General features: G+C 43.4%; 1 protein-coding gene across 6 annotated transcripts in view; it reads left to right on the forward strand.

Moving 5' to 3' along the window:
- The window catches only part of COL26A1 (collagen type XXVI alpha 1 chain), a 183,850-nt gene extending 159,806 nt beyond the window's left edge, over positions 1 to 24,044 (forward strand). For 4 of the 6 annotated variants that reach the window (XM_050908840.1, XM_050908843.1, XM_050908841.1 and 1 more), the window contains 7 exons: positions 5,045 to 5,137; positions 6,632 to 6,693; positions 9,101 to 9,163; positions 12,928 to 12,972; positions 14,396 to 14,440; positions 15,484 to 15,568; positions 18,979 to 24,044. In XM_050908840.1, the coding sequence (XP_050764797.1) occupies positions 5,045 to 5,137; positions 6,632 to 6,693; positions 9,101 to 9,163; positions 12,928 to 12,972; positions 14,396 to 14,440; positions 15,484 to 15,568; positions 18,979 to 19,151 (566 nt within the window). In that variant the 3' untranslated portion in view covers positions 19,152 to 24,044. The remainder of the gene's footprint in view (positions 1 to 5,044; positions 5,138 to 6,631; positions 6,694 to 9,100; positions 9,164 to 12,927; positions 12,973 to 14,395; positions 14,441 to 15,483; positions 15,569 to 18,978) is intronic. The other 2 variants (XM_050908842.1, XM_050908844.1) reach the window with 2 other exon arrangements.
- The last annotated feature ends 718 nt before the right edge of the window (positions 24,045 to 24,762 follow it).

Here is a 24,762-nt window from a genome sequence, read left to right on the forward strand (position 1 = left end):
TATCCCTTCCCTATAACTGGAGGGTCAGGGTTTCTTTGAGCCTATGGTGATTTAAAAATATATTTATTTGATTTGTGCTGTGCATGGCAAGAAAATGCTTTCTAGGAAAGGCACATCGTGCACTTTTATCTGAGTGCTCTCAGATTTGGGCTTGATTCTTCTGGTCCATTCTTGTGTAGCTGGCATCTAATAATGATAAAGCAGAGCTCAGCTGTATCTGCACTTGGCTTGTAAATTCCTGGAGCCCCAGCTCTGTCGGGTCTCCTATCTCCACTCCCCCAGACTTCAGCTCTGCCTCTTCCCCAGTTCTTCTGCTCACGTCCAGCTTCAAAGCTCAGTTGTATTAGTTACAGCCAAGGATTAGTAAGTATCCCTGTGTCTGACAGTTTTCTAGAGCTCTCCTTTCCCTTCCACCCATTCCACTCTCCAGGCTCCTTTTCCCGAAAGTGAACAGATGTATTTTTAATTTAACAGCTCGATTTCATATTCAGTTACTTAGAGTGCATGGGCAGGATGAAATTAATTGTGGTTCAATACTAAGATTTTCACAAAATGTAGATTGATATGCTGCATTCATGAGCCTTCTAACAAAGTTTTGCATTACAGTAATCTCACTGCCTTACAGGATCACACCAAATGGTGCCATTCTGCATTCAGCCTTTTATTCCAAAGGCTCCTTAAGGACGGTTTGGGTACTGCTGCTGCCCCCTCCCTCCAACCACCCTTTAAATTAAACTCTTTCTTGCCAAGTAGTGGATAAAGTAAAAAGTGTATAAAGGCATTGATTACATAGCGTTCCCAGCTGATGTGAGAGGGGTGAACTCTGTATTGTCCCAAAATGGGAAGCGGATAAATGAGATCTGTATTAACTCTGCCAAGACTGGGCAGCAACAGGCTCCCACATGGACTTGAGGACCATGAGTAAATGGTGACTGTTACATCCCTGGGGCAGCCCTGTACTTCTCCAACATATCTGTGGTGGATTTCTTGGTTTGCAGAAGGAGTAGCCCAAAACTTCATGACAATTTTTCTCGTTTTAAAAATTTTTCGTAATACAAGTCTCACTGCAAGTGTAAGTTATCTGTGTGGTCATGATAAAGTTGTGGCAATATCAAGACCATTTTCTTACAAAACTTACCATTTTGCTTATGTGTTGGCTGATTTTGCCTACCACAGGTTGGTGGAAAGCTGATCCCCTACAACCAAAAAACCATAGCCTTGTAAATTCTGGGTAGATTTTTTAAAAAATTTATTTATTTATTTTGAAAGGAGCACATCTGAAAACTATAAACACAAGATTCCAGCTGCTGACAGCAGAGGGAAGCATATTCCTGGTAATGGGCATGTGCACCCGCAGAGATGTGAGAAAGCTGTATCAGATTATTAGTAGTAGTACAATGTTTGGTTCCGCCTGAACATGGTTAATGCATGTGCCTTTATTAATCGCAACAAGTTCCTGTTGGCAATGTTTATCAGCAGGCAGAAGCCAAAAATGGGGAGACAAATATTTTCTCACAGTTTCACTGTGCTGTGGTAAAGAAATTGGTCCCAGTTGTCTCCCTCCAGATCAGGTAGCAGAAAGAAATTAAGGCAGGATTACTTCATTTCCATCCTGTCTCAACAAATCAAGCCTATAACGGGGGAATTTATCCCTTAGAAACATTAGACATAGGCCAGAAGCTAAACTGCCATACCCCGCTGCTGAGGCTGCTGCTACAAGGATCGCTTGCTTTCTCTGCCACTTAAACATGAGTGGATTAGGTATGTGGTCTAGAGTCAGCTCAGTCCTCTTTCTCGTGCTAAAGCTAAGACAATTTTTAGGGAAAAGAGAAAAGAACACAACTTTCACTCTGTTGAGGGCTGTGTTTTCTTACATCTCAAAGATTTCAGTTTGCAAAGGACACGAGATAACATTAACCTATTTTGTAGGGAGAGCAAGGGGAAACAGAGGCACAGCAGGCTTGCCTTGTGTGCCCAGCATGTCATTGGTGAAAAAGAACTGAGATTTGCGAAGTGACATCCAAGTGCCTGCTGCCATGCGTAGCCCTTCCTGAGGAAGGGAGAACAGAGCAGAGGAAGTGAAGGGGAAGGAGAGGAGGAAGGGAATGGCATTTGATTTAGAAAACCATACCGATCGCTTTCAAAGCTCTTTATGCCTGTGCCTCTGAGATGCCTTGCCACTCTGGCTGGACAAGTTTCGCTGCCTCGTTCAGGACATTTCTGTGTTGTTTCAGGTTTCCCCTTTGCAGGATGTTTGTGCTCTCTTCCAGAGAACATAGGTGCTCCTGTCTGCCCAGGTCAGACTGGTTGTGCTCTTCCTCTTGTCTTCGCTAGGAGTTGGAAACCTCCTGGAGCAAATTGTGTATCAAGGTCTTCTCAAATGAGGCAGACAGTTGTCTGCCTTCTGCTTTGGTATACGCAGCAGCACTGAAACAAAATCCAGCCTTTGAGCCCAGCAGAGCCTGGGTCAGTGCAGGAGATGGCTGAGAAGGGAAGATTCCTGCTACCATTTGTTGCTGGAGCTATTTTGTGGCTGCTATAACAACCTCCAGCTGCAGTGAGCTCCAGAATGTCCTCCTGTTTATAAGAAGGGAGTTTATAAGGAGATATGAGTTCTTCCTGCTGCTTTATGGGAATATGGAGAGGGTCCCTTACAAAATGTGAGGGTTGTGTTTTAACACACTTCAATCCCATTTCATTCACAGTGTGTTTCATTCAGAGCTCATCCTGGAAGGAAACCTTGATCTGAGTGAGTTTGGCCAGGCAGCTGAGGAAGGAGCCACTCTAGATTTCATGCATGTCCATACTCGTATGCTGCAGAGGCCAAATCAGGAGCTACTGAGCTCAAGGGCTGTTGAGCAGAGCTCTCTTCTATGGAATTGCCTTTCATAAATAACTTTGAGTCAAATGTCAGGATAGGTGGATTTGTGGGAGTAACTCTGTCATCAGAATAATGTACCATTTAGCAGGAATGTTTTGTAACCCAAATCTTTATCCCTGGCTTACTTCCAGCAGTAATTAAATCCTGGTTCTTTGCAGCCCATCCTCTCCCCCTCTCAGTGGATGTGCATTTGATTTTGTTGACCACTTGTTCTTTAAAAACAAAAGGCTCTGCAATTGTTAATGCCTTCACTGCTGTTCGATGCTCATTTCCCAATTTCATCTTACTCCCAAGCCGTGATGGATTTTGACATGGTCAAATAAAACTCAAATTAATTGGATTACACATTTCACTTGGGTACCTTTCCTTCTGAACATGAAAACAGTCCCAGTTGTTTTGTTTCAGGGTTTTGAAGAAGGGAAGATGGATGGGGCTAGAAACAATAGTCAAAGAAATACCTGCTTGCATTCAGGCTTTAGGCACGAAATTTGGTTCTCAGAGGGATCTGGGTTAGATCTTGTGCTGTTTTCCTGCCAGGAAGGCATTGCAGAGATATACTGTCATCCTTGGCAGTTAAAGAGATTTCACAGTTTTCCCTAGGAACTGCTTTCAAACAACTAGCTTGAAAGTCCTCTCTATCATTGCCAATGCTTCAGAAGTTGAAAAGGCTCCATAATGTGTCTGCTAACATTTCTGGAGATTTCACCTTATGTCCTTTGGACTGGACTCTGCAGAGTAAACAAACACCCTTCTGATCTTCCTGGTGTCACTTGATATTTACATCAATATAGCAGCGAGACATTTGCAGTCTTTTACACCGGCAAAGGGTTCCGCTGAATTCTACTGTGATGAGTTAAAGGGATGGGTGAAAGGAAACGTGAGAAAGTTTGAGGTCATGGGCAGGAGGAGATGGACATTATTCCTGCATGGTGGTCTCCAGCTATGGAAAATGTGGACTTTTCAGAGGGTTTACTATCCCAATGACCAGGAGCCAACATCTTCATCTAGGTGAAATGCAACAGGAAATACGCAGTTGGTCCTACAGCACTGGTCAGGACAGTGGATTTCAAATCTTAGCGGCATCAGGACATGGGGGTTCCCTTCCTTGCTTTGTGATCTTCGTGTCTTGGTCAGTCATGGAATTTTTTCCCCTAGGTTTCCACAACTGTCAAATAGCATTGTGGGATGTTCAGATGAAAGATTCTGCCATACAGGTACCCCCCCCTCCAGACTGCTAGTATGCTACAGTACAGGTCCGTAGGGAATAGGGTTGTTGAATATGGTTTTGGAATTGCAAAAAAATAATAAGGGTTGCTTTTTCTTATATGTAGTTGTGTTTTTTCTATTCAGTCACCAGCTGAAGTGGTGAGCCTGTTGGTTCAAGTATGAGGGAAGATGGGGGCAGCTACAGGCTGCTGATTTTTATTCCTAACAGGAGAGGACTGAGAAAGATGTGCAAAAGCACAAAATTCCTCCAATTCCTGCTGATGCCTTTCCCCTCCCTGCTGCACTCCCATTTCCATCCATTTCCCAGAACTTAGTGGACCTGCCCAAGCTGGCCAGTTGAACACCTAAAGCAATCCTAAATGGCAAGCGAGTTTCCTGAGTATGTGGAGGGGGCAGAGCACACCCCCTCCCCGGGCTTTCCTGTATCCTCAGACCTCAGGATATCTCCCACCACCACCACCTTGATGGCAAGGTGAGCTTGCTGGGTTGGTGGGGATATGCTGGACTGCCAGATTGGCTCAGCAGTTCACTGATGCCAGACAGGAGGGAGCTCCAGATCCACGTTTGATTTCTCAGGTAGCCAGATGTGTCTTGGAGATGGCAAATTTTGGGTCAGTTATTGCTGTACAGTGCAGAGCTACTCTTAATCTGCTTTTGGTATTCAAAGGTAGTGCAGGAACACCAATTTTTTGACAGAAAGGACAACTTTTCTGGGGTTATCAGAGGTGGGATGAGCAGCTCTGCAGGTCTGGGGAATGCAGCCTGTGTCCTTAGAGAGCAAAGGGCAATTGCTCCAGGAGCCCAAATTTTGCATCCTGAAGCACTGCCTGCCCTTGGCCAGCAACAAGTGCCAAAGGATTTTGGAGAGAAGTCCTGCCTGCTGGGACTGGGCAGCTCTTGCTGCAGGGACGCTAACTGCTCTGCTCTTTAACACAGATGGAGAACCCCAGCTGGCCTCCACCGTCATAGACACCATCATGGCTGGCCTGCCAGGACCACGGGGAGCCCCAGGCCCTGTTGGGCCACCAGGTAATAAACTCAGTTGAGCTGCAAACCTGTAACGATGGGGAAGATGAGCAAAAGAAATTTCTGATGGAGACTGGAGTGGTCTGTGGGATGCCTGCAGGGAAAGAAGTGGTCCTCATTGGAAGGGCAGTAGAGCAGTGGGTCCAGGAGTGGGAAGGGTGGCAAGAAGTAACCAGGTTTCTTGTCTGTTGATAGTGGCAGATTTTACCTTTGGCAGGACACATCTTGAGAACAGAATAATTAAAGACTGTCTTTAAGAATGGGTTGTCCAATGAATTTCTTTATTAGACCGGAGTTATTCTCACCGCTGCCGCAATCCTGTCCCGTTGCTGTAGAGCTCCACTGAGCAGGATCTGGCCAGCTGCTCTGTGATGTGTGTGCAGACTTTGCAGACTTTGGAGCTGGTTTGAGCTATTCCAGATTTTCACCAGTATAACTGAAATCAGAATCTGGGGTGAAAATTCAGTGGCAAGTTGTCTTTTTCTCTGTGCTGATGGGTCACTTAAATGATAGTATCCCTGCAAACATCAGCACTTCCCTGTATGATGCATGTTTAGGAGTGCACTCCCATTAGTTGCAGAAAAGGCTTTTCCTTTCATTATGAGGGCCTTTCATTTATCCTTCAATTTCTTTATTCTTTGACTTAAGCATTTGTATGGTGCATTAATGATTGAGGCTGATTCAGCTGTACCGTGTGTATAATGTCCACATTGTTTCATCTCAAGGGTTGTGACAACTAAAGCAGAGAGGAGTATTGCTAAGTTCAGACTAAGCAAATATCCTGTCTTCCATTGGCAGGTATAATTTAACAGCTACTGTTGAGATATAATTATTTTTCCAAAAGGAATGAATCTGTTAAGTGACTGTGTAAAACAAGGTGACCTGTTTAGACAGTGTTTAACTCGTCCTGGAAGCAGGCTCTTCTGTGGTACAGACTTTAAAGACTTTATTGCCACTGGAGTGAGCAAAGAACAAGAGAGAGCTTTGCTTTGCCACAGTCAGCCTCTCATGCAGGCTGTGTCCAAACCCTGTCTCCTTCATGTTCATCGTCAACTTTCTGATGACACTAGAGAGACAGACCGTAGCAGGCTTGTGGGCTTTCCTTGCCACCTACAAGACTCTGTTTCAGAAACAGCAACTGTAGTATCTTGCTCTGATGTAGCTGTTTCATGGATCTAGTTTAAGTTTTCTCAAAAGTTGTCATTTTAAACAATGGAAATGCAGCATGTTACTGACATCCTTCCTGCCATCTTCACCTTTTTTGCCTCCCAGAGCTCTAACATCTTCCCTAGGGCATAGGGATATATTATATCAGGATGTGGGTGTCCAATAATCCAGTGTGTGATGAAGCACTTATGCTGTAGTCCTGTGATCGATGAACAGCTCTTACCTATGGAGAGACTAAGCAGAACAATGAAAGGAAGTGCGTATGTTTGGAATTTAGGGTCCGTCCTTCTAAATCTCCTTAAAATTGTCTCAAATGATGATTCCCACCAGGACCACCGGGTGCATCAGGACCCAAAGGCCCACCAGGACCTATCGGAGTCCCTGGATCACAAGTAAGGCACTTTAGGGCTTTGGGGCTGAGGGGCAGAGTCGGGGGTGTGGAACATCTTCTCATTGCACAAAGAAAGAGAGTACTTTATAAGCCTTAGATCTGATGTTTTGTTCCCCATGAAATTCTGTGATTTTAATACCTTTTTTCGTTCTGAATTGTGTTGAGAGGTTGAAGTGGTTGTGCTTTCCAGATTTTCCCTTAATCATAACAACACATCTTGCTGTTGCTGTGTCAAAACATTTCACTGTGGCCTGAGTTGATGCAAAGGATCTGACATGGACTTTACTAACACAGTGCTAGAAAAATACTGCATTTCCTGTGGAAAAGAACAAAAATGCATCAATGGGAATTCACCAGTTCACCAAAGTGAATTTGTTAAGCCTACTTTTTCAGAAATAGCACTTTCTATTAAAGAAAAATATCACTAATTCCCATCCGTTTGATTATTTATCGATAAAAAAATTGTGGAGGAGGGAGATAATAATGGAGTGTGGTAAACTCACTCAAAAGAATTTATGGTAGAAGAAGGGCAAAGTACTCACATGGATGGAAAAAGCTGGTTAAATGGAAAGAAGTGAAGTCATGATGAACAGCGAACTGCCAAACTACTCAAAATTGCGGTTGGCTGATACAAAGGGACTCCAGTTTTGGGAAGAGTATTACTCAATGTGGAGGTAAACCAGTAACATCAAATATTTCAAAGGAATCTAACATGACTAAAGAGAGGAAAGTGACTGAAGAGCACAGAGAGAGAGAGAAAGGCTAAGTAACTTAGCAGAGGGATGTAACTCAGATCCTGATAAGAGGAAGTTTGGAATTCCTAGAAATAGAGAAAGGAGATTTTTACTATGTATTTATTAATCACTTTGAAGAAGCAACGGACAACAGGTCAGTGAAAGTTTGCCGGTGTAGCAGAATCATTTCAATTAGTGAATGCTCTGGAGAACAATGAGAAACTCCAGATAGATATGAACACAGTGGGAAATTTGGCAGCAAAATGACAGATGCAGTTTAACGCGATTAAATATAAGGTAATTCACAATTCATAAATAGGTTCTGTAGTAGAGTCTGGCTTTTTCACATGCAGCACACATTATATATCTTTTATTTTTTACAACAGATTTGTGGAATTCAGTGTTCTTGAGCGTCCCCATGCGCACTGAAAGTCACTGTTGAGAGCCGTCAAGAGCAAAGGATGCTTATGGACGCTTAAGCTTTGTTCATGCTGCATGTCTGATGTAGGGCCAAGTCTGGTTTGTGCCCTACCTCGTTTGGCAGCCGTAGTTAACCTCCTAAACTAGGCCTGAGTTTCTGAATCTTTTGTGGGCCCAGGGGAGATGTAGCTAAGGTGGAGGCCAGGTCGCTGTGCGGCTTGGTGGTGAGCTGGTGGGGCTGACGGCAGGCAAGGAGCAACTTGTTAATGGTGAGCATTGCTGCCTCCCAGCTGAAACTGGGAGAATGCTCCTCCTTCAGACCGTAAAACACTTATGTCCAGTCTTGTTGGGCCACTTAACCAGACGTTGAGGCTCCTCGCAGCTATGCCTCGAAAGCCCATTTCTCTGGATGCTGAGGGGTGGGGGTTTCGGGGGGTGGTTGTTAAGCAGGTTGGCTTAAATCACCAGCAGTCTGGAGTGGAGCAGTAGTCTCATTTGCTGCAGTCTCCAAGGCGATGTGCAAGTCACTTGAGGTGGAAAAAAGCATCTTGCAGATGGTCGTGTGGAGCTGACATGCTGAATGTAAACAAACAATATTGTTCTCTCCCTGTCTGGTTTATAGCTGTGGCTTCGCTGGGTGGATAAGTTAAGAATTTGGATCAATTTCTGCAAAGCAGTTCAATTAGTAGAAATCTGGAGACTATGCCCTTCTTATCCGTTGGTGACTTTTATAGATTTATTCAACCCAGGGAGCAAAATTATTAGTAGAGATTGGGCTTAATTTGAAAATTGTTTATCAGGGTGAGTGAATAGCTTCAAAATAATTTCCACTGCACAATCCAATTAATTTTCAGGTATGTATGCTTACTCATGCCACCCACTGAGGCAATTATGAAGAGGGGGAAAGTAGTGGGGATTTTTAAGCTAACCATACTATCTGTATATTAATTTCTTCTTGGTAACGAAGAACAAGAACTATCCTGTCATACTAACCCCTTAAAAATGTTACATCAGTAGCCTGCAGTGCACTGAAAGACCCAAATAGGGGGATATGCAGAAATTATATAGGGCTCAGGATATCGGCAAACAGAGCTTCCATTGTTGTTACTTGAGGGTAAAAGAGTATCCAGCCCGATTACTTAATGGGTGTATGAGGTTTTCAGGAGCTGAGGATCACTGGGAAATTTATTCATTACACCTATACAAAGTATGCGCAGTAGAAATTAATTCCTTCTTGTTCTGCATCTCTTCTAGGGCTTACCGGGCTCTCCAGGACAACCCGGGCCAAAAGGCTCCAAAGGAGACCGAGGAGAGAGAGTAAGGTTTTACATACACAGAGAGATTCCCAGCAACATCTAGGGTGATGCCTCAGAAATTATATACAGCATAGGTCTTTCAAATTCTGTGGGACTACAGCCATGAACAATTTTAAATGCAGAGTTGCTAGGTCTTCTGCAAGAACCAAGATGAGGGTTTACTGTACAGATAAAGGGTTGAATTGCTTGCAAAGTCTGGTATTCCCTAAAGAGATTCAGGTAGCAAATACAAAGTATATAAAGGCTTGTGGAGACCAACTTTCTTTCACCAACCAAAGCTCTTTAGCGTGGAGTATTTTGAGTGGTCTAACTGAACTCTTCCTTCTGTGGCAATAAGGCAGTAAAAGCTCATCAGACTTTTCCTGAACCAAAGCCATTCCCCAGGTCAAATGATGTTCTTAATATATTTGGAATATTGAAATCATGTTCTTAATATGTTTATGTGCTATACCTCAGTCCTTGATGGGTTGTCAAGTGCTAATAATTAAGCATAGAAAGCAGGGCTCTTTGAATGTTATTTCCAAACTGGTGAAGTTTAGGAAATACCACAGAAAAATCTAACAAGGATATAAATGTGTCAGATTTCCAGTCCAGCATTCAAGCACCGGGAAGGGTTTCAAAGTGGCATTTAGGCCTTCAGCTGCTTCTGTTCAGCTTACTCTCCAAAAGGCCATGGTCTTTGAAATCTCCTCTGAGAGACACCAGGAGCACAAGTCATTTAAGAATGTAGTACGTGGTGGAGGATCATTCAGCAATTAGATCTGCAAAATGTGGAAGTGGGCACAGATGGACTGTGGACAATTACTAAGACCCTAGTGTGGAGCAGAATCAAAGAAAGGAAGAAAGATAAGGAGAAAAACATTGGTTGGTACCTCTAAAATGATGGATGTCTGCAGTGGTGGCTGCATCGACACAGCCTTGTGCCACAGCTGTAGGAAACAAGTTCCCTTTTCTTCCAAGTGCCACTTTTACCATCACATAGATGGAGGTGAACGTGGAGGTCCCCACCTGTAAATGGGTGGCTGTAGATGACGTGCTTCCCCCATATGACAGCATCTCCTCTTCTTCATTTCTGCTCACTCTTCCAATCCAAAAGACAAAGGGATGTCTGAAAGACAGACAGATGCAAATTGCTTAACTCCAATTTGATGACTTCCCAAATTCATGAGAATAACCAGCAACAGACTTACTTAAACTATGTTCCTCTGTCCAGACTGTGTGCAAGGAGAGCAAGTCCAGGTGGTTTGTTTTATTCCCTCCTGAGGCACTTCATGCCAAGGAGCAGGGGATATCTGAGCATGGAGCACATATGCTTTTAAAACGCTCCGTTTTATTTTAGCATCTTTGCATACTGTTTTGGGTGCTTAGTCCCTGTTCTTACATATGAAATCACTTGCAGCTCCCTGAAAGTTAGAGACCATTTTAAGTGACTGTTAGAATTTTTTTATAACAGTTTCCTTGTGCAGATCAGCCACTGTGGGCATGTATTGACTTTACTAATAGATTAGAGACTGATGCATTTCTGGGACTAGAATTTAAGATTCTGATAGAGAGCAAAACCTTAACTGATGAGATTTCAGCACAGGTTACCAACTACAGCTCATCGCCATTAAATGTTAATTATCAGTTTAAAAAAAAAAAAAAGGCATGGTATATGGCAAAGTGTCAAGTTTCCATCCAGGAAACTGATAAGAGCTCTTTGTCAATGATTCATTTAACATTTTCCTTTAGTTTGTGGTTGGCCATGTTGCTAAGACTAGACTTATTTTGAAACAAAAGCTTTGTTGCACTGTGTCCATTCAGTACAGACAAATCCTTTAGACTTTGGTTTTGTTCCCTCCTTGTTAGATATTCAGAATGGTAACTTTCCTTCTAGGTTTGGGACAAATAAGATTTTTAAATATCAGAATGTCTTGCTAAATAGAAAAAATAAATTCCGTTTCCTGTCCTTCCTCTGTTAGCACGGAAAGTGAAGCCGATTGCTTTTTCTGGCAGAATTTCTGTAGGATGCTCTGTGTGCTTTTTGTCTTTTGTGAGTGTGGATTTGAATGCTGGTTTTGACAACTACATGCTGCAATTTTGGGTTTGGTGGATACAAATTAGAGCTAGCTTTACACAGAGCGGAGGAGCTGTGCAGCTGCAAAGAAAAGCAGAGGAGGGTTTACAATATGTATTGAGTTTCTAGAAAATGTTATTATACATTCTTCCTGCTTAATCTCAGAGAGAACAGATGTAGAAGAGACCTGAAGCAGTCTGAGCGCATCCCCTGGATGGCACATCTATACGTGTGCTGCTCACGATCAGCCTCTGTTCATCATATTCTTAAACAGTGCCAGTGAGGGATAGACCACATCATCTCCAGGCAGTCTTCAGAGGTACAGCTAGTGAGGGCCTGGGATAAAAGATAGTTCTAACATCCAGCCTAAATATCCTTTGATCCCCTTTAAGCTGACAACATCCTTTCCTGTTCCCCCTGGACACAGAGAACAGTCTGTTTATGTATTTTGAGCGCGTTGTTATGTCTCCTCTCCGTGATTTGCCGCTTGCCTGCGCTTTTTCACAGGCCTTACTCCCTCCAGTGCAGAATCCAAGTATTTCCCTTTGAAGATGCTCAGAGCACCTGACAAATTGGGCCTTCCTCCCAGCGCTCTTTGCGTCGATACAGGCCTTTGTCTAGTGCTGGCTAGCTGCTCACCGAGCACTGTGCAGCTCTCCGTAGTAATGTTTTGTAGATGCCCAAGGCCCATTGGTTTTATACAAAGCAGCAGTTTGATGGACACAAAAACAAAGCAGCTCTCTCTTTCTGGCAAATACTACAAAAAGCCGCCACCAGCTAGGTAGTTTTCTTGGGGAAAAAAGGATGGGTTTGTTTCTGTGTATGTCTAGGGGAGAAGAGCCAGGTTACATATGTGGCTGTTTCATCAGTGGATTTCTAAAGCTGCTTTTAAATTTTGCCGCCTCCTTCCCAAGTTCCTGCTTTCTCATTAAATAATCTATAGCTGTTCTCCTGGTCAGGGATTCTGCCCTGCCCCAGCATGCTCCAGGGTGGGAAACCAACGCTGCGGAGGAAAACAGAGGGAAAAAAGATGCTCAGTTCAATGGCATTTCGTTCCACCCCAAACCAACACGTACCATTTCAAAATGTTTCTGTTTTTAAAAAAAAAAAAAAAACAAAAAAAAACCAAAACCAAAAACCTCCACTGAGAACAATGTGAAAATTAGCACAGCAGGAAAAAGAAACGAACCGACCAAAATATTGTACGTGTGTTCTGATCAGTAGCTGCTGGGGTTAACGCAGGGATGTGTGTGTGGAGCAGGAGGCAGATTAAATCAGTGCTCTGTGGGAGTCCTGGGCTCTGTTTGCTGTCTGGGGCAGCATCAGCCCATCAGTTTTACTAGAGAAGAATGCGGTATCTTTGTAAGAAACAAATCTCCAGCCAAATTCCTTCCTGGCATAATGTAACTGACTGCTGTAAAGTTCAAAAAATTGCTAATCGTCTTACTGAGAGGGTAGTGAGCTGAGTAGCTCTGTATGGAACCAAACTTCTCCAAAGTGTGAAGGGATTTGGAGCTGATACTTGACAGAAAACCATGACCCGCTTTTGCTGTCTCTAAGTGATAATGTCAAGGGAGAGGAATTTTTTTCATATTATCCCAAGTGTACGGTTTTTCATTAAGCCATCTTAATTCCACTAGTAAAAATTACACTATGTTCTTGTCAAATGGAAAAGTATCTCCTAATGACACTTACTTTATTTCCAACAGGGGCAAGCAGGTCTGACTGGAGAGAGGGGCATTAAGGGATTTCCTGTAAGTGATGTACTTGCGGGTGTGTGCAAGACTCAGATGGGTTTGGTGCCTGCCTGGCACCGTACGTACCACCTAGCTGGACTGCAGCTGGTTCAACCAGCTCGCTCAGATGCAATGCTTAGGTCAACTGTCTCCAGCTTAGACACTTGTTCGATAGGCAACCACACCTTAACGTATTCCTCTGCAAATGAAACATAGTCTTCCTACATGTTAAGCATAGCGCTGAAATGCCATGATCAGGAAGGCGTCAGGGCCAACAGAGGAGATGTGCTTTGCTTGCAGAGCCCCTCTAGCCAAACCTTGGCAGACAGAAGCCCCCTCCCTGCACCATGAGGTTCCTGGCTCTAGCAGAGCCCAAAGGTGGGCACTGTTAAACAACTCAAAGTGCATCAGCTGCTCTCAACTCCCTCTTACACCTTGGTCTGCCAAGCTGAGCTGGAAAGCCTTTAATGAGATTAAGAGATGTCTCCAAATGATTTCTTGGCAATACCTGAACAGATGCACACAGGAGATGTCTGCACTGGCACGTATGGCTAGGGTGCAAACAAATCGGTGGAGATGAAGGTTGGCTGAAAGTGAGCTAGTGGAGCACGTTGGGTGTTTTTGGCTGGCAGCATCCAGAGAGGTCCTGGGTCCTCTGGGAGGTTTCTCTTCTCTCTTCCTTAATTCCACCTTATCGTTTCGTACGATTCACACAACCTTTTCTTCAGTCCTTCCTCCCACCCCCACCCCTGCTTTGCAAGTATCTCAGAGATGTCCAACAAGTTTGAGGAGCCCAGGCATTTCCACTCTATTTTATTCACCAGTTTGTTAGCTCTTTCCCTTGTTTTATGTTTAGCTTGTGGTTTAATCTCTCCATGTCATCTGTTCTTTGAGAAATGCATGAACTTCCTGGTTAGGGGGGGAACATCAGACCAATGTTCACAGCACATAGGGATCTTTGTTCAAGAAAAGCTTAATGAGCATCTTCAGAGGCAGAAAGTGATGTGACTAATTAATGAAAGCAGAATGGAGGATTTTATGTCCTAAATCAAAGATGAACATGCGCATGTTTGGGGGAAGGGAACAGTATTTTTATCTCAGTGTGAGATAAAAGCATTGCTCATTGAGATCTTCATGAGATGTATATAGTCTTGTTGTGGGCCCAGGCCATGGCAGCCAGCCCCTCTGGCAGCTTGGCCACTCCTGGCCAAGTTCGTCAGTGTTAGAAATGGTGATGATGTCCTGGGAAGCTGGTGGGAGCCAGGACAGAGCTCACGAGAGCACTTTGGCCCTTGGCGTGAAGTGCCAGCGAGTCAGTTTGTTTTCTGCTGGTGAAACGCTTCTGCCTTTAATTTGTTCCTTTGGAGGGAAGGGATGCAAGTGATCCTGGGCAGGGTCCTCAGTCTCATGAAAACAAATTTCCGTTTCTTGTCTGTTTTAGGGTGAACCAGGCAAGAAGGGTGAGGAAGGTGACAAAGGTGCTGATGTAAGCATGTATTTCTACTGTTGTTTTACTTTCCTTTTTGTCTCTTTACTGTGCTTGAACCCTGTTCCCTTTGGCAGGCTGCTTTGTGGAAGGCAAGGGTCATGTCCACAGTTAAATGTGCAGAGCAAGAGATGATCTGAACCTTGGGTTTGATCTTAATACATGCTAGAAATCCTGGTCTTTGAGGTTTCCTTGGCCGTGTTGTCAACTGCCCTTCTCACCGTGCTCTCTGAACACCTCCTCAGTCCCCAGTGGTTGTTCTGTCACACAGAGCTGCTACAAGGTAGGGAATTACTCCCCCACTGTCCCTCCCACGTGCTCAGGGACAGACTCCCAGAGGAGATGAAACTGCATGTGCAGAGGGAGTTGGAGTTCTCACATATCTGCTCTTCCACCCTAAAATACTTCCCAACATCTATCTGTCCCTTCAAGCCCACATCTAAGGCAACGGGGGCAACAAACTACAGCCTGAGTGTACCTGAAAGTATGTGGAGAGGCTTCAGGCAGCATGTGGCCCAGCTAGGAGCTCTGTGAGAGGCAGCGTGAAGCCCATCAGGGTGGGCTTGCACACCACTGTTCCAGTTTATAAGGGAGCAACAAGATGGTGCTAGCCACATGTCCCAGTTTCTGGTGTACCAACAAAGAGAAAGCCGAGGTAAATCACTGATGTTCAGAGTAAATGTCAGATGAGGGCAAAACCTGTTCTCCAGGTAGTTCAGCATAGTTGTTAACATAAGCTGCACATTATAAAGGTTTGACAGGAATATACACCCTGGGTTTGGCCCACTGCAGAAGCAGAAACCAAACTGAAAGGCTTGGCTTTGGGTCAGAGACTCTGCAAACATGGGGTATAACTGAGAGTTTTTCTTTAAAAAGGGATTTCTCCTGCATTCCTACTCAACCCTTGCAGCTTATCTCCCCTTTTACGTTTTTTCTTTTTTAAACATTCACACTGCATAGTTTGGCGTTATGGAGGCAACATTATGAACATGAAGCCTATTCTGCAACATATACCAATGTCAGGGTTTTTTTCCTTCTTGCAGGGGGAAGGTGTTCAACAACTTCGAGAAGCTCTGAAGATTTTAGCTGAGAGGGTATTAATTCTTGAGCACATGATAGGAATTCATGGTAAGCGTCGCTAAGGTTCTCTTCTTGACAAATGGGGGCTCTGTTCAGGCAGCTGCTTGATGGTTAAACATCCTCCCAGTCTCCTAAACTCTCTGTCTAGTATCTATTTAAGCCGGGTTTTCAAAACTAGGTACCCAACGTGACTTAAAGGATGCTTAGAACTGTTCAGGACCTAGAGCTTCCACCAACTGCACTAGTTACTCTGGCTTTACAGTAGCAGGTGAAATGACCCCCACAATAATTTTTATTACAATTCAGAAAGCCAAGTCACGAGCAGCAGCTCAAGCCATGTGGCACAGATCATCTACCAGCTTCCCAGGGAGCTGCTTATTCAAGTCTTTAGGCCAGATCATTTAATCCTGTTAATAGTGTCTTCCAAGTGACTTTAACACCACTGAGGCCCTTGCCTTGTGTAGCACTGTATTTTGCAGAGAAAGCCCAAACAGTGCTACACGTTACCCTGAAAACCAGTGATCCCTGAACGTCTTGTGATTATAACTTACATAAAACCTATGTTCACAATCAGATTTAAAGAAAGCCTCACGTGTTCTTTGTTCAGATAGATTTTAAGTTTTCTGTTGAGGCTATTTGCCATCACTGGTACAGTGTGTGGCATCATCCCTTAATGAGTGTTTTCTTCCCTTAACCAGAGTATGGCCTTGTGCGATCATCACAGATCAGACTTCTCCCTTTGGGGTACTTGAGGATCAGTTCTCTCACAGCTGCCAAAAGCTGCTGTGCCAATTTCTCCCCTTTCAGAAACACAGTACAGGCAAAATGTTGTTTAGATCTACTATCCCAGCCTCTGAGAAGCAAGCCTGTTCCTTGGCACTGAGATGAGCATTTTTTAACCGAGTCCCATAGCACTTCTCTTTATTTTCTCCTTGACACATGGCACCTCATGCCTGGCCTCACTTGTAAAGCAAGCTGCTCACACCTTCCTTCAGATTGACGTTCACTTTTGTTATGAAGTGGCCTTTGGGTATTGATTTAGCCTAAGAAAATGCTAATGTCCAGCAGTTTCTAAGCAAGTGACTTAAAGTGCATCTATTACTGTGCAGTAAGGCAGCATGCTTCGAGAGCCCCCAAGCTCCTTCTGGAGCCAGCACAGTGCTAAAATGAAAATGCCGCTGGGCACTTCAAAGCCGAAACGGTGTCAGTGCATGGTGCTCCGTTACATGGCTGAACTGGCTTGGGTCTCAGCACTGCTCTTCGTTGTTCAATGGCCATGTGTCTTTTAGAGGCTCAAAGTACTATTTCCAGAAGCAACAGGCAGCAACAGCTTAAGCTTTTCGGGAAATCATGAATCATGAACCCATGATTTAACCACAGTCACCCTGACCTTACCTCTGCATTAATCCTAGTTTGCTTCATATTTTCATTGGATTTTATACACCAAGGGCAGGAAGAAGAGATGTTTTTATGCTGCTTTGCTTTGAGATGGTGGAGGTGCCAGGAAGATGCCCACTAGATTACCTAGGCAGCAGTCCATGCCCAGCCGGTATGTTCTCTGGGCAAGAGGGGAAGGGGAACCCAGTCCGTAAGCACAGTGCAGTGTATGTACAGGACCCAGGGCCTGGCCCTCCACAATCTTTTACTTTGTACCTTCATTTATACTAGTATAAAACAAAATGTCAGCTCTTCAGGAAGCTTGTATAGGCACTGGGGCTTGGACTAGGGGATTCACGCAACTTTGCCCCTGCAGAACTGCCTAGTTTATCTATTTTATATGTTGTCTGTTTGGCAATACAGCAGCAACAAGGCATGCACTGCTGTTATTTTGAAACAGTCATTTTGGCAAACCATTTTTACTGACATAAAAGTATTTTCTGTTATTGCTTGGGATGGAGGCGAGTTATTTATACCCATGTATACTTCTATACCAGTGTAACTGCATCAGCAAAAATGGATGGGTTTTAACTGTACAGTGTAGTTAAGGCCATATTTAAACACCTATATTGTATGACTTTTATATAAATAACAATATTTTGTTATTTTTTATCCTTTTTTATCCAATAACAGTATAGATAATTATATTTTTACTCTGTGCTTTTGAGATAGTTCCATTCTTTAACTTAAGACATACTTTAGGCCCTACAAAAATACTGTTTAGAAAGAGAACTTGGAAAGTAAGGCATTTTTTCCTTGTGCAATTATGTTCATCCCTTTATGTGTATATGGTTAAAAAAAAAACAACAGAAAAAACATAAAATAACAAATCAGAATATCCTTCAGCACAGACCTCCCTGCATGGAAAGTCACCACACAGGTTTAAATCACCCAGCACCAACTATCTGGTCATGTTCCCACTGTAGGTGTTAAGGATTTTACCACAGGTTCCTGGGCAGCCCGACTCAGCCCAGCTTTCAAGACCCACGCAGAAATGCCAATCGCATGCTCTCATTTTCCCAAGAAAGCTCACAATCAGTGCGGTTTCCAAAACCACAGCCACCCAAGCAACAAGGCAAAAACACACCAGCAAACAAACCTATTCTCTGCAATGGGAGGGCAGTCTGAGATTATCTAGCCTAGCAAACTGCAGAGAGCAGCCCAGCAGTATTTACTTCCAGCAAAGGCAGCACAAATCCTCCGGCAGCCAAACGCTCACTTGAAACAGAAATGCTGCCTTGTGGGATCAAACTAAGGCTGGGTGTCTGGCTTGTGAGGTTGGGCTCTTGGCAGGGAAACAAGCAAATGTCCATCTCTGAAGGCAAAAGGAAGAAGAAACTAGGGCATTAAAAATGATGAGGCAGCATCGAGTTATCAGCATCTGTTGCTGACTGCTGGGAAAATAGAAGAGTGGCCGTAGTCAAATCTATATTTAGCTTCGTAGGGCAGGACACTGTAGAAAGAGGAGGTATGTGTTACCATAACGCATGCTGGGAGAATGGACAGCTAATATTTATTCCCAGCTTTATTGCTAATTTGGCTGTAGCCTAGGGTGGATCCTTTCGTTCAGTCTTTTCAGTGCTCAAAATGTCCTCCTTTACAAGGAATGAAATGGTACTTAAACCCTTAGGAGCATCACTTCCCAGTGACCACTTGGCCTCATCCTTCAATAACAGGAATCTGTGGGCAATGCTGAGTAGCAGCTATAGCCAGAGTAAATTTATAATCAATAAAAGAACAGCGCTTTAAAAATGGAATTAGAAATGGGAACAGGACCTGCTGGGCCACATGCAGTAAGAGTACCTACCCCAAAGAGCTTAAACAGAGCGGAGGGAAAAGACCTAATGTAGGAGTAGTGTGATGGCAGCAAACAAGTAAGCGCCACAATTGCTTGCTGGATGGAAAGACAACAGGAGGGACGACACTTCTTCCAGAAGAGGTATCATTCAGAAGGGCCCATTTACCCTTTCCTTAGCCTCCCCTTTTAAATAGCGCTCTCCCGTGACTTTCTCTCCTTACAGACTCTTTATCTTCCATTGAGCCAGGCTCTGGACAAGATGTGATCCCAGGCTCCCCTCTGCGAACCAGCATCAAGATCAAACGTGGAGGACCGCAGCAGCCACAGGCCTACCAGATCCTCTCTTCACTGCTGGATGACAGTGAAGCCAAAAGGAGAAGCAATCGGATGAAGTAGGAGCATCTATGTGTTTTCCATGCCTTTCACCAGTTAAAGATACAGTATCCCAGTGCTTAATTGCAGAGTGCAAATGAAGTGGGTAGGAGGCTGCAGTGTTGGCAACTGGGTTTCCTTACCTGGCCAATGCTATGCTCTTATTGCAGGGAATGTCTTATCTATAGCTCAGAGAGGGTCTTATGAACATTTTTCTTGATTTTGTTGTTTTGCCTTTGGAATACCAGATGGCAGGTGTCCTCAGAAGCTGTCTACAGAAATGACACCTCCTGACTGTGTCTCAAGAGTTTAATCCTCCCCTTGTTTCCCCACTGCCCTTGAAAGTTACTCAGTTAAAGCACTGCTTAACTGGCTGAGACAATCAGTCCCGTCTAGACTCAAAGCCAAGCCTTAGCCTTGTCCATTGGTATAGTTGATGGCATCTGCTTTTATTTCATGTGGTGGCGTGATGCTGACTTCCAGGTGAAGATACCACTTTCATAGGCCATTAAAGCATTCTCACCTGCAGGGATTTCTTTTAAGCAAAGAACAAATTGGAAAATTCAAAGAACATTTACAACTGTTACTCTGAAAATTCAGGTTACTCGTTGGAATTTAGCATCAAAATCTTGGCTTTTCTTGTTGCTAATTGCATGTGAGTGGCATTATTTCTATTTGTGGTTGGCTAAGCAAGGACTTTTGATGCAAATGTTCATGGCAACACGGACTTCCTGTCTATCTTCAGTGAGATTAGACTGTTTCTGTCACATTATAGAGCAGTTTGTATGAGATATGTTGGAATTGTGCAAGAATTTTCCCATATTCTGTTCAGCTTGTGCATACATCTAGAGATAATTAATTTAAGTAGTAGCAATAACTATCCACAGAAAAGGATATTTTGCAATAGTTTCTTAATCCTACATCAATAAGGAAAAATGTTTTCATACTGTTTTGTTTTTATCTTGTGAGTAAATCCTTGCCATTTGAATCTGGAGACAGTGCAGTAGCAAACCACAGCCTAAGGAGTGAGAGTCTTGTCAAGAGCTTATCTTGCACTGGGAGGTAAATACAAAGTCATTTTACTTTTTGCAATAACTTGTTATCTTGGGGGAAGTCCCAGCTCCAGGGTTAAGAAGTTGAACCTGCCCTTCAGTGACAAATGAATCACTACACCTGCTGTGCAAACCAAATTGGACAGGTTGATGTCATTCATGTAGACAGTGATTTTGGTTAGAAAGGGTGAGCCTAATCAACAGAACCAATGGTACTATTTTTTTTTTATTTTTTTTTTAATCCCTCCCCCATTCTGACAGTTTTCAAATTCAGCCCAGTATGAAAGTGAGCAAACTGAGTTTGTGTTTGTCATTTTCTGGCATAAGTCAGGTAAATTGGTCACATTCTATCTGGTTCCTAGTGCAAGATACAGCTATCTGAAAAAGGCAAACTGTACTGCTACAATATTTCTGTCAAAAAAATGAAGGAGCTCTGCCTGCCCAACATTAGCCACACATTAAATTAACTTTCCATATACATAGTAAACATTGTAGACCTACAGAGACATCAGAACATCCAAATCTTTCCTCTGAAGAGCATTGTATTTTCAGAAATGAACAGGTTACAGGCTACTTCAGGATGACTGGATTCGCTGTATGTCTTTATTTGGCCCTGTTCTTTAGAAATCCAACCATCTGTCCCAAAACAGGCGAAATGGTGTAAATTGATGCTGAGCAAGCACCAGAACCTTGTCCTCATACAGAAGCTTTTAACTGCTGTACAGCTAAATAATAAACAGCCTTGGTTTAAGCTGGCTTGGAGGCTGCAGTAAATGCATTTACTTGCCCTGCTTTTGAATCCTCGCGCTGCCTGGCTAATGCCAGTGGTGGAGCTCATTCAGCGGTCAGCCCACGTAGTTCAGGTTGTACTTCCGTATGCTCAAGTTTTCCTTCGGACATTTCAAAGAAACAAGCCCAAAGCGTTACAAAAGTTTGGGGAGTTGAAGGCAAGGTACAATCGGGTGCTCTCGTTCCATAAGACTCCAACATGTGAAGTGAATGCAGAGTTTTGCCAAGAGCTGATGCTTCAGGCTGCAGCATTACTCTGCCTGCCTGTTCTCTGAATTACAGCTGGAGCATGATATAGTCAGAAGACAAGAAAACAAGTAAAAGTGCCCAAGTCAAGCAGGTTACTGGCTTCAAGCAGTCATCCTGAATTCATAATCCTTTTGGGAGAATGAAATAAAGTCTCCTTGAATGCATCTTAGTTTCAAATCCAGCACCAACTCTAAATCCAGTGCTAACTCTAATGACAGTATGTATATAAATGATCCTGAATTAAATCAGTGTCTTAAAGAAGGCTGGCAGCCAGCTCTCAGCCTAAAACCAGTCACAAATACGAACAGCTCAACTTCCAACACTTAGCGAATGACTGAAGCGCCGTACAGCAGCCCATGTCCCTCCTTTCACTACCATGAGGGCAATAGCTCTGTTGATGGACAGCTGAGCGTGGTGCAGCCACGGATATATTCCTGGAATAATCTTTCCATTTAGGAATTAAACACGTGAAAAAAGATGTTTCCCCATTTACAGACTGATTACCATGTAGGAATTGAGAAGTACTTGATTATCTCTTTGTTGAATAGGGACTGTCTTGGTCTTGATCACATGGAGATTACAAGACATAGCTGGTGGCTTCCAGGAGAGAACTCCTTATGCCTACCAGTAGGTGTTGGAAAATCAGGCCCTGAAGGCGGAGGAGAAATCCCAGTTCAGTCTAAACGTGTACACTGGGCAGGCTGGTGCTAGCTGTAGTCGCTTGCCACATGAAGAAAGTTTCCTCATGGCAGTTTCAGGAACTAAAACCCAAGCAGTCTTTAAAAAGGGAAATGGCAAAATTTGGTTTCACTGGTCCTGTAGCTACAGGGTTGAATTTGGGGAAGAGGGAGTACAATAGGGCCATTTTCACTTCCCTGACATTTTGGAGCCTTCACACTGAATTGAAAGAGAAATTTTTCTTCCTCCAAGTTTGTCTTCCTGAATTCAAAGCTATTGCATTAGCTTGATGAGTGCTCTCTTCAAGTCATTCATATTGACCAGGATTTTGGATTTTAAATTATTTAAAACAAATTACTGGCAAGATGAAAGGAAATCTAATGGAAGTTATTTTCAATGAATCCTTCCAAGTCAATTGTCAAAAGACTGGTTAGGTTTGGGTTGCAACCATTTTAATTATTGACTTTTCCAGATTTCTGTATGAGCTATGTAATTTTTTTCTCCCCACACTTCTTGCTTTATTTAGCTACATCTCTCTCTCACGCGGTACTGTATCTTTAATTTGGGTGACAGTAGGGTTATACCAAATGGACTTTCTCTCTCAGCTGGGGTTTCCTTCCTCTGTACTTACACAAGGGTTGGACCACACTGTTGTGCAGTCCCAGTTTAATTATGTTTTAAAGGTGAACACAGCCTCACACGCTGACGTTAATGATATTCGTGACTAAGCAAACCACTCCAACCACATTTTCCATCTTAGGCAGGATACTAAGATTCATGTTAGCCAGGGCATATAATGCATCTTGCCATGTCTATGTAACTTAGAAAGTGGATTTATTTTGAATGCGTGCTCATTTAGAAATATATTTTAATTGAAATGTTTAGTGCTTTATCTTACATGCATACTGTGCAATACCATAGTGTGTTCTTTTCTTTTCTTTTTTCCCTAAGACTTTTTTGAAATTCTTAATGTTTCTTTGAGCTCCAATGTAGTTTTGACTTGGATCGGTTCTGGTAGTAGTAACGCATTTTCCTTGCCTTGAGCTAACCAGAAGCAGCAGCAGCACATTGCACAACCAAAAATCTTTGCAATTTGTGCACCCTGATGTTCACCAGCAATCTGGTACTCCTGGGAGGCGGAGAATGCTTCTCTCCAGAGTATCTAATTTGCACTTACTGTAAAGAATTAATAGCGACCCAGGGAAATGGGAATAAACTAGAGAGAAGAGCCCTCACCTGCTCCCACCAAACTCCACAGTAATTTTGCCATCAACTTTGACAGGAACAGGCCATAAAAATCAGATCTAGCTCCGCAGCTAGCACAGACTGGGGCTGCTTTCAGTGGAGCAGCGCATGTGGCTCACAAGCAGCTTTCTGAGAGTTTGGCTCTGGGACTGGGGTTCACTCCCAGTCTCTGCAATGAACTGTTTTAATGGAGGAACCTGACCACTGTGACAAAGGCCTCTAACAGACAATCAGCTTCTGGAATTACTTCTCGATACAATTTATTGGAAATCCATTCTCCTCCACGTTTACAGCTTCTGTCTTATTTGAGATTACATTCCATTCTGGTGTTTGGTGGTATAGGGGTTTAAACTACTCGCAGTTTCTGTGATTGCGTTGAAACCAAGCAATTCAAAGGTGCTATAATTGTTCACAAAGCACATTCCCATCCATAGAAGGAAATGTTAACTTTTCCACTAGTTATTTTACACAGTATTTTTTTATTTATATCAGTGTGTTTCGTATGTGTGCAAATGGTCCCGGCTTCTCTCATTGTAATAAGCTTTACAACCATTTGGTCTTTTATAGGGCAGCCATACGCAGTATCTTGCAATCATGTGTAATTTCTTAACTTAGAGCAAGAATAAAGCTCGTCTGACATGATCAACTCATTTATGGCAGGCTCTAATGTTTGTTGTAAACACAACCTGTTTGTTCCACCTCTTGCATGGTTACTTATCTGTTTTCATATTGCTATGTTATTGTTCAAAATATCTATTTCTCTTTATTTGCTATGGGTTTTGTTACTGTATATGGAATGTTTTGTATTCAGCATTTTCTTACAGAGCAGAGTGGGAACAGTATTCAAGAACCCACAAATACCAAAGACCTTTCATGTAATGCACTGAGAAATAAACATACTGTAAATGAATACGATGTCAGGTGTCCTGTATTTACAAAGTTCAGAGCAAGTTCAAGCAAACTGCATCCTGAAATTAGGGCATCTGTTTTTCTTTCCTGCCATGCCATCTCAACTTTCTCTGGCTATACGTTTGCAGGTTTCAAAACCAAGATTGTGCATAAAGACCCTGCTTCTGGTCATCTTCCGTGGGGTGGAGGGGCAAAAAGGGCCGTCATTAACTAAAGCCAAATCTGACAGTTTCCTTGCCCACGATGGACTGACTCTTCTGCAGATATTGCTAGACGGCTTCAGCAAGCACCACTGCCATCTCAGAGGTTTGAGATTTGTCTCTAGGACACACTTAGTCACTACTCCGCATTCCCAGCCACACTAACCAACTGCGGGGCATATCCCGCTTCATGGTGAGGCATTTAATTCCTAAAGCAGCCCAGGTAAGCCTTCAAGCAATGTCAGCTTTGAGCATCTTGCTTTGCATCGCAGAGCGAGGCACTACCTGGATAAGGCAGACTCTTACTGCAGGAACAGCCCTCCTATTCCTGCAGGAGTTGTTTTACCTCAGTACAGATACAGGGATCACAGCTTTCCCTCCGCTGAGCTAGGGCGCTCTGAGGATGGGTTGGCTGCAGCAGACTGTGCAACGGGGGAACAAGCCAGAGAGAGAATTCTGCGGTGCTTAAGAGTGTAAATTAAAATCTGTTGTTATTTGCAACTTGCCTCACTT

Source organism: Gymnogyps californianus, chromosome 20, assembly GCF_018139145.2.
Source record: "Gymnogyps californianus isolate 813 chromosome 20, ASM1813914v2, whole genome shotgun sequence".
NCBI classification, from domain to species: domain Eukaryota; kingdom Metazoa; phylum Chordata; class Aves; order Accipitriformes; family Cathartidae; genus Gymnogyps; species Gymnogyps californianus.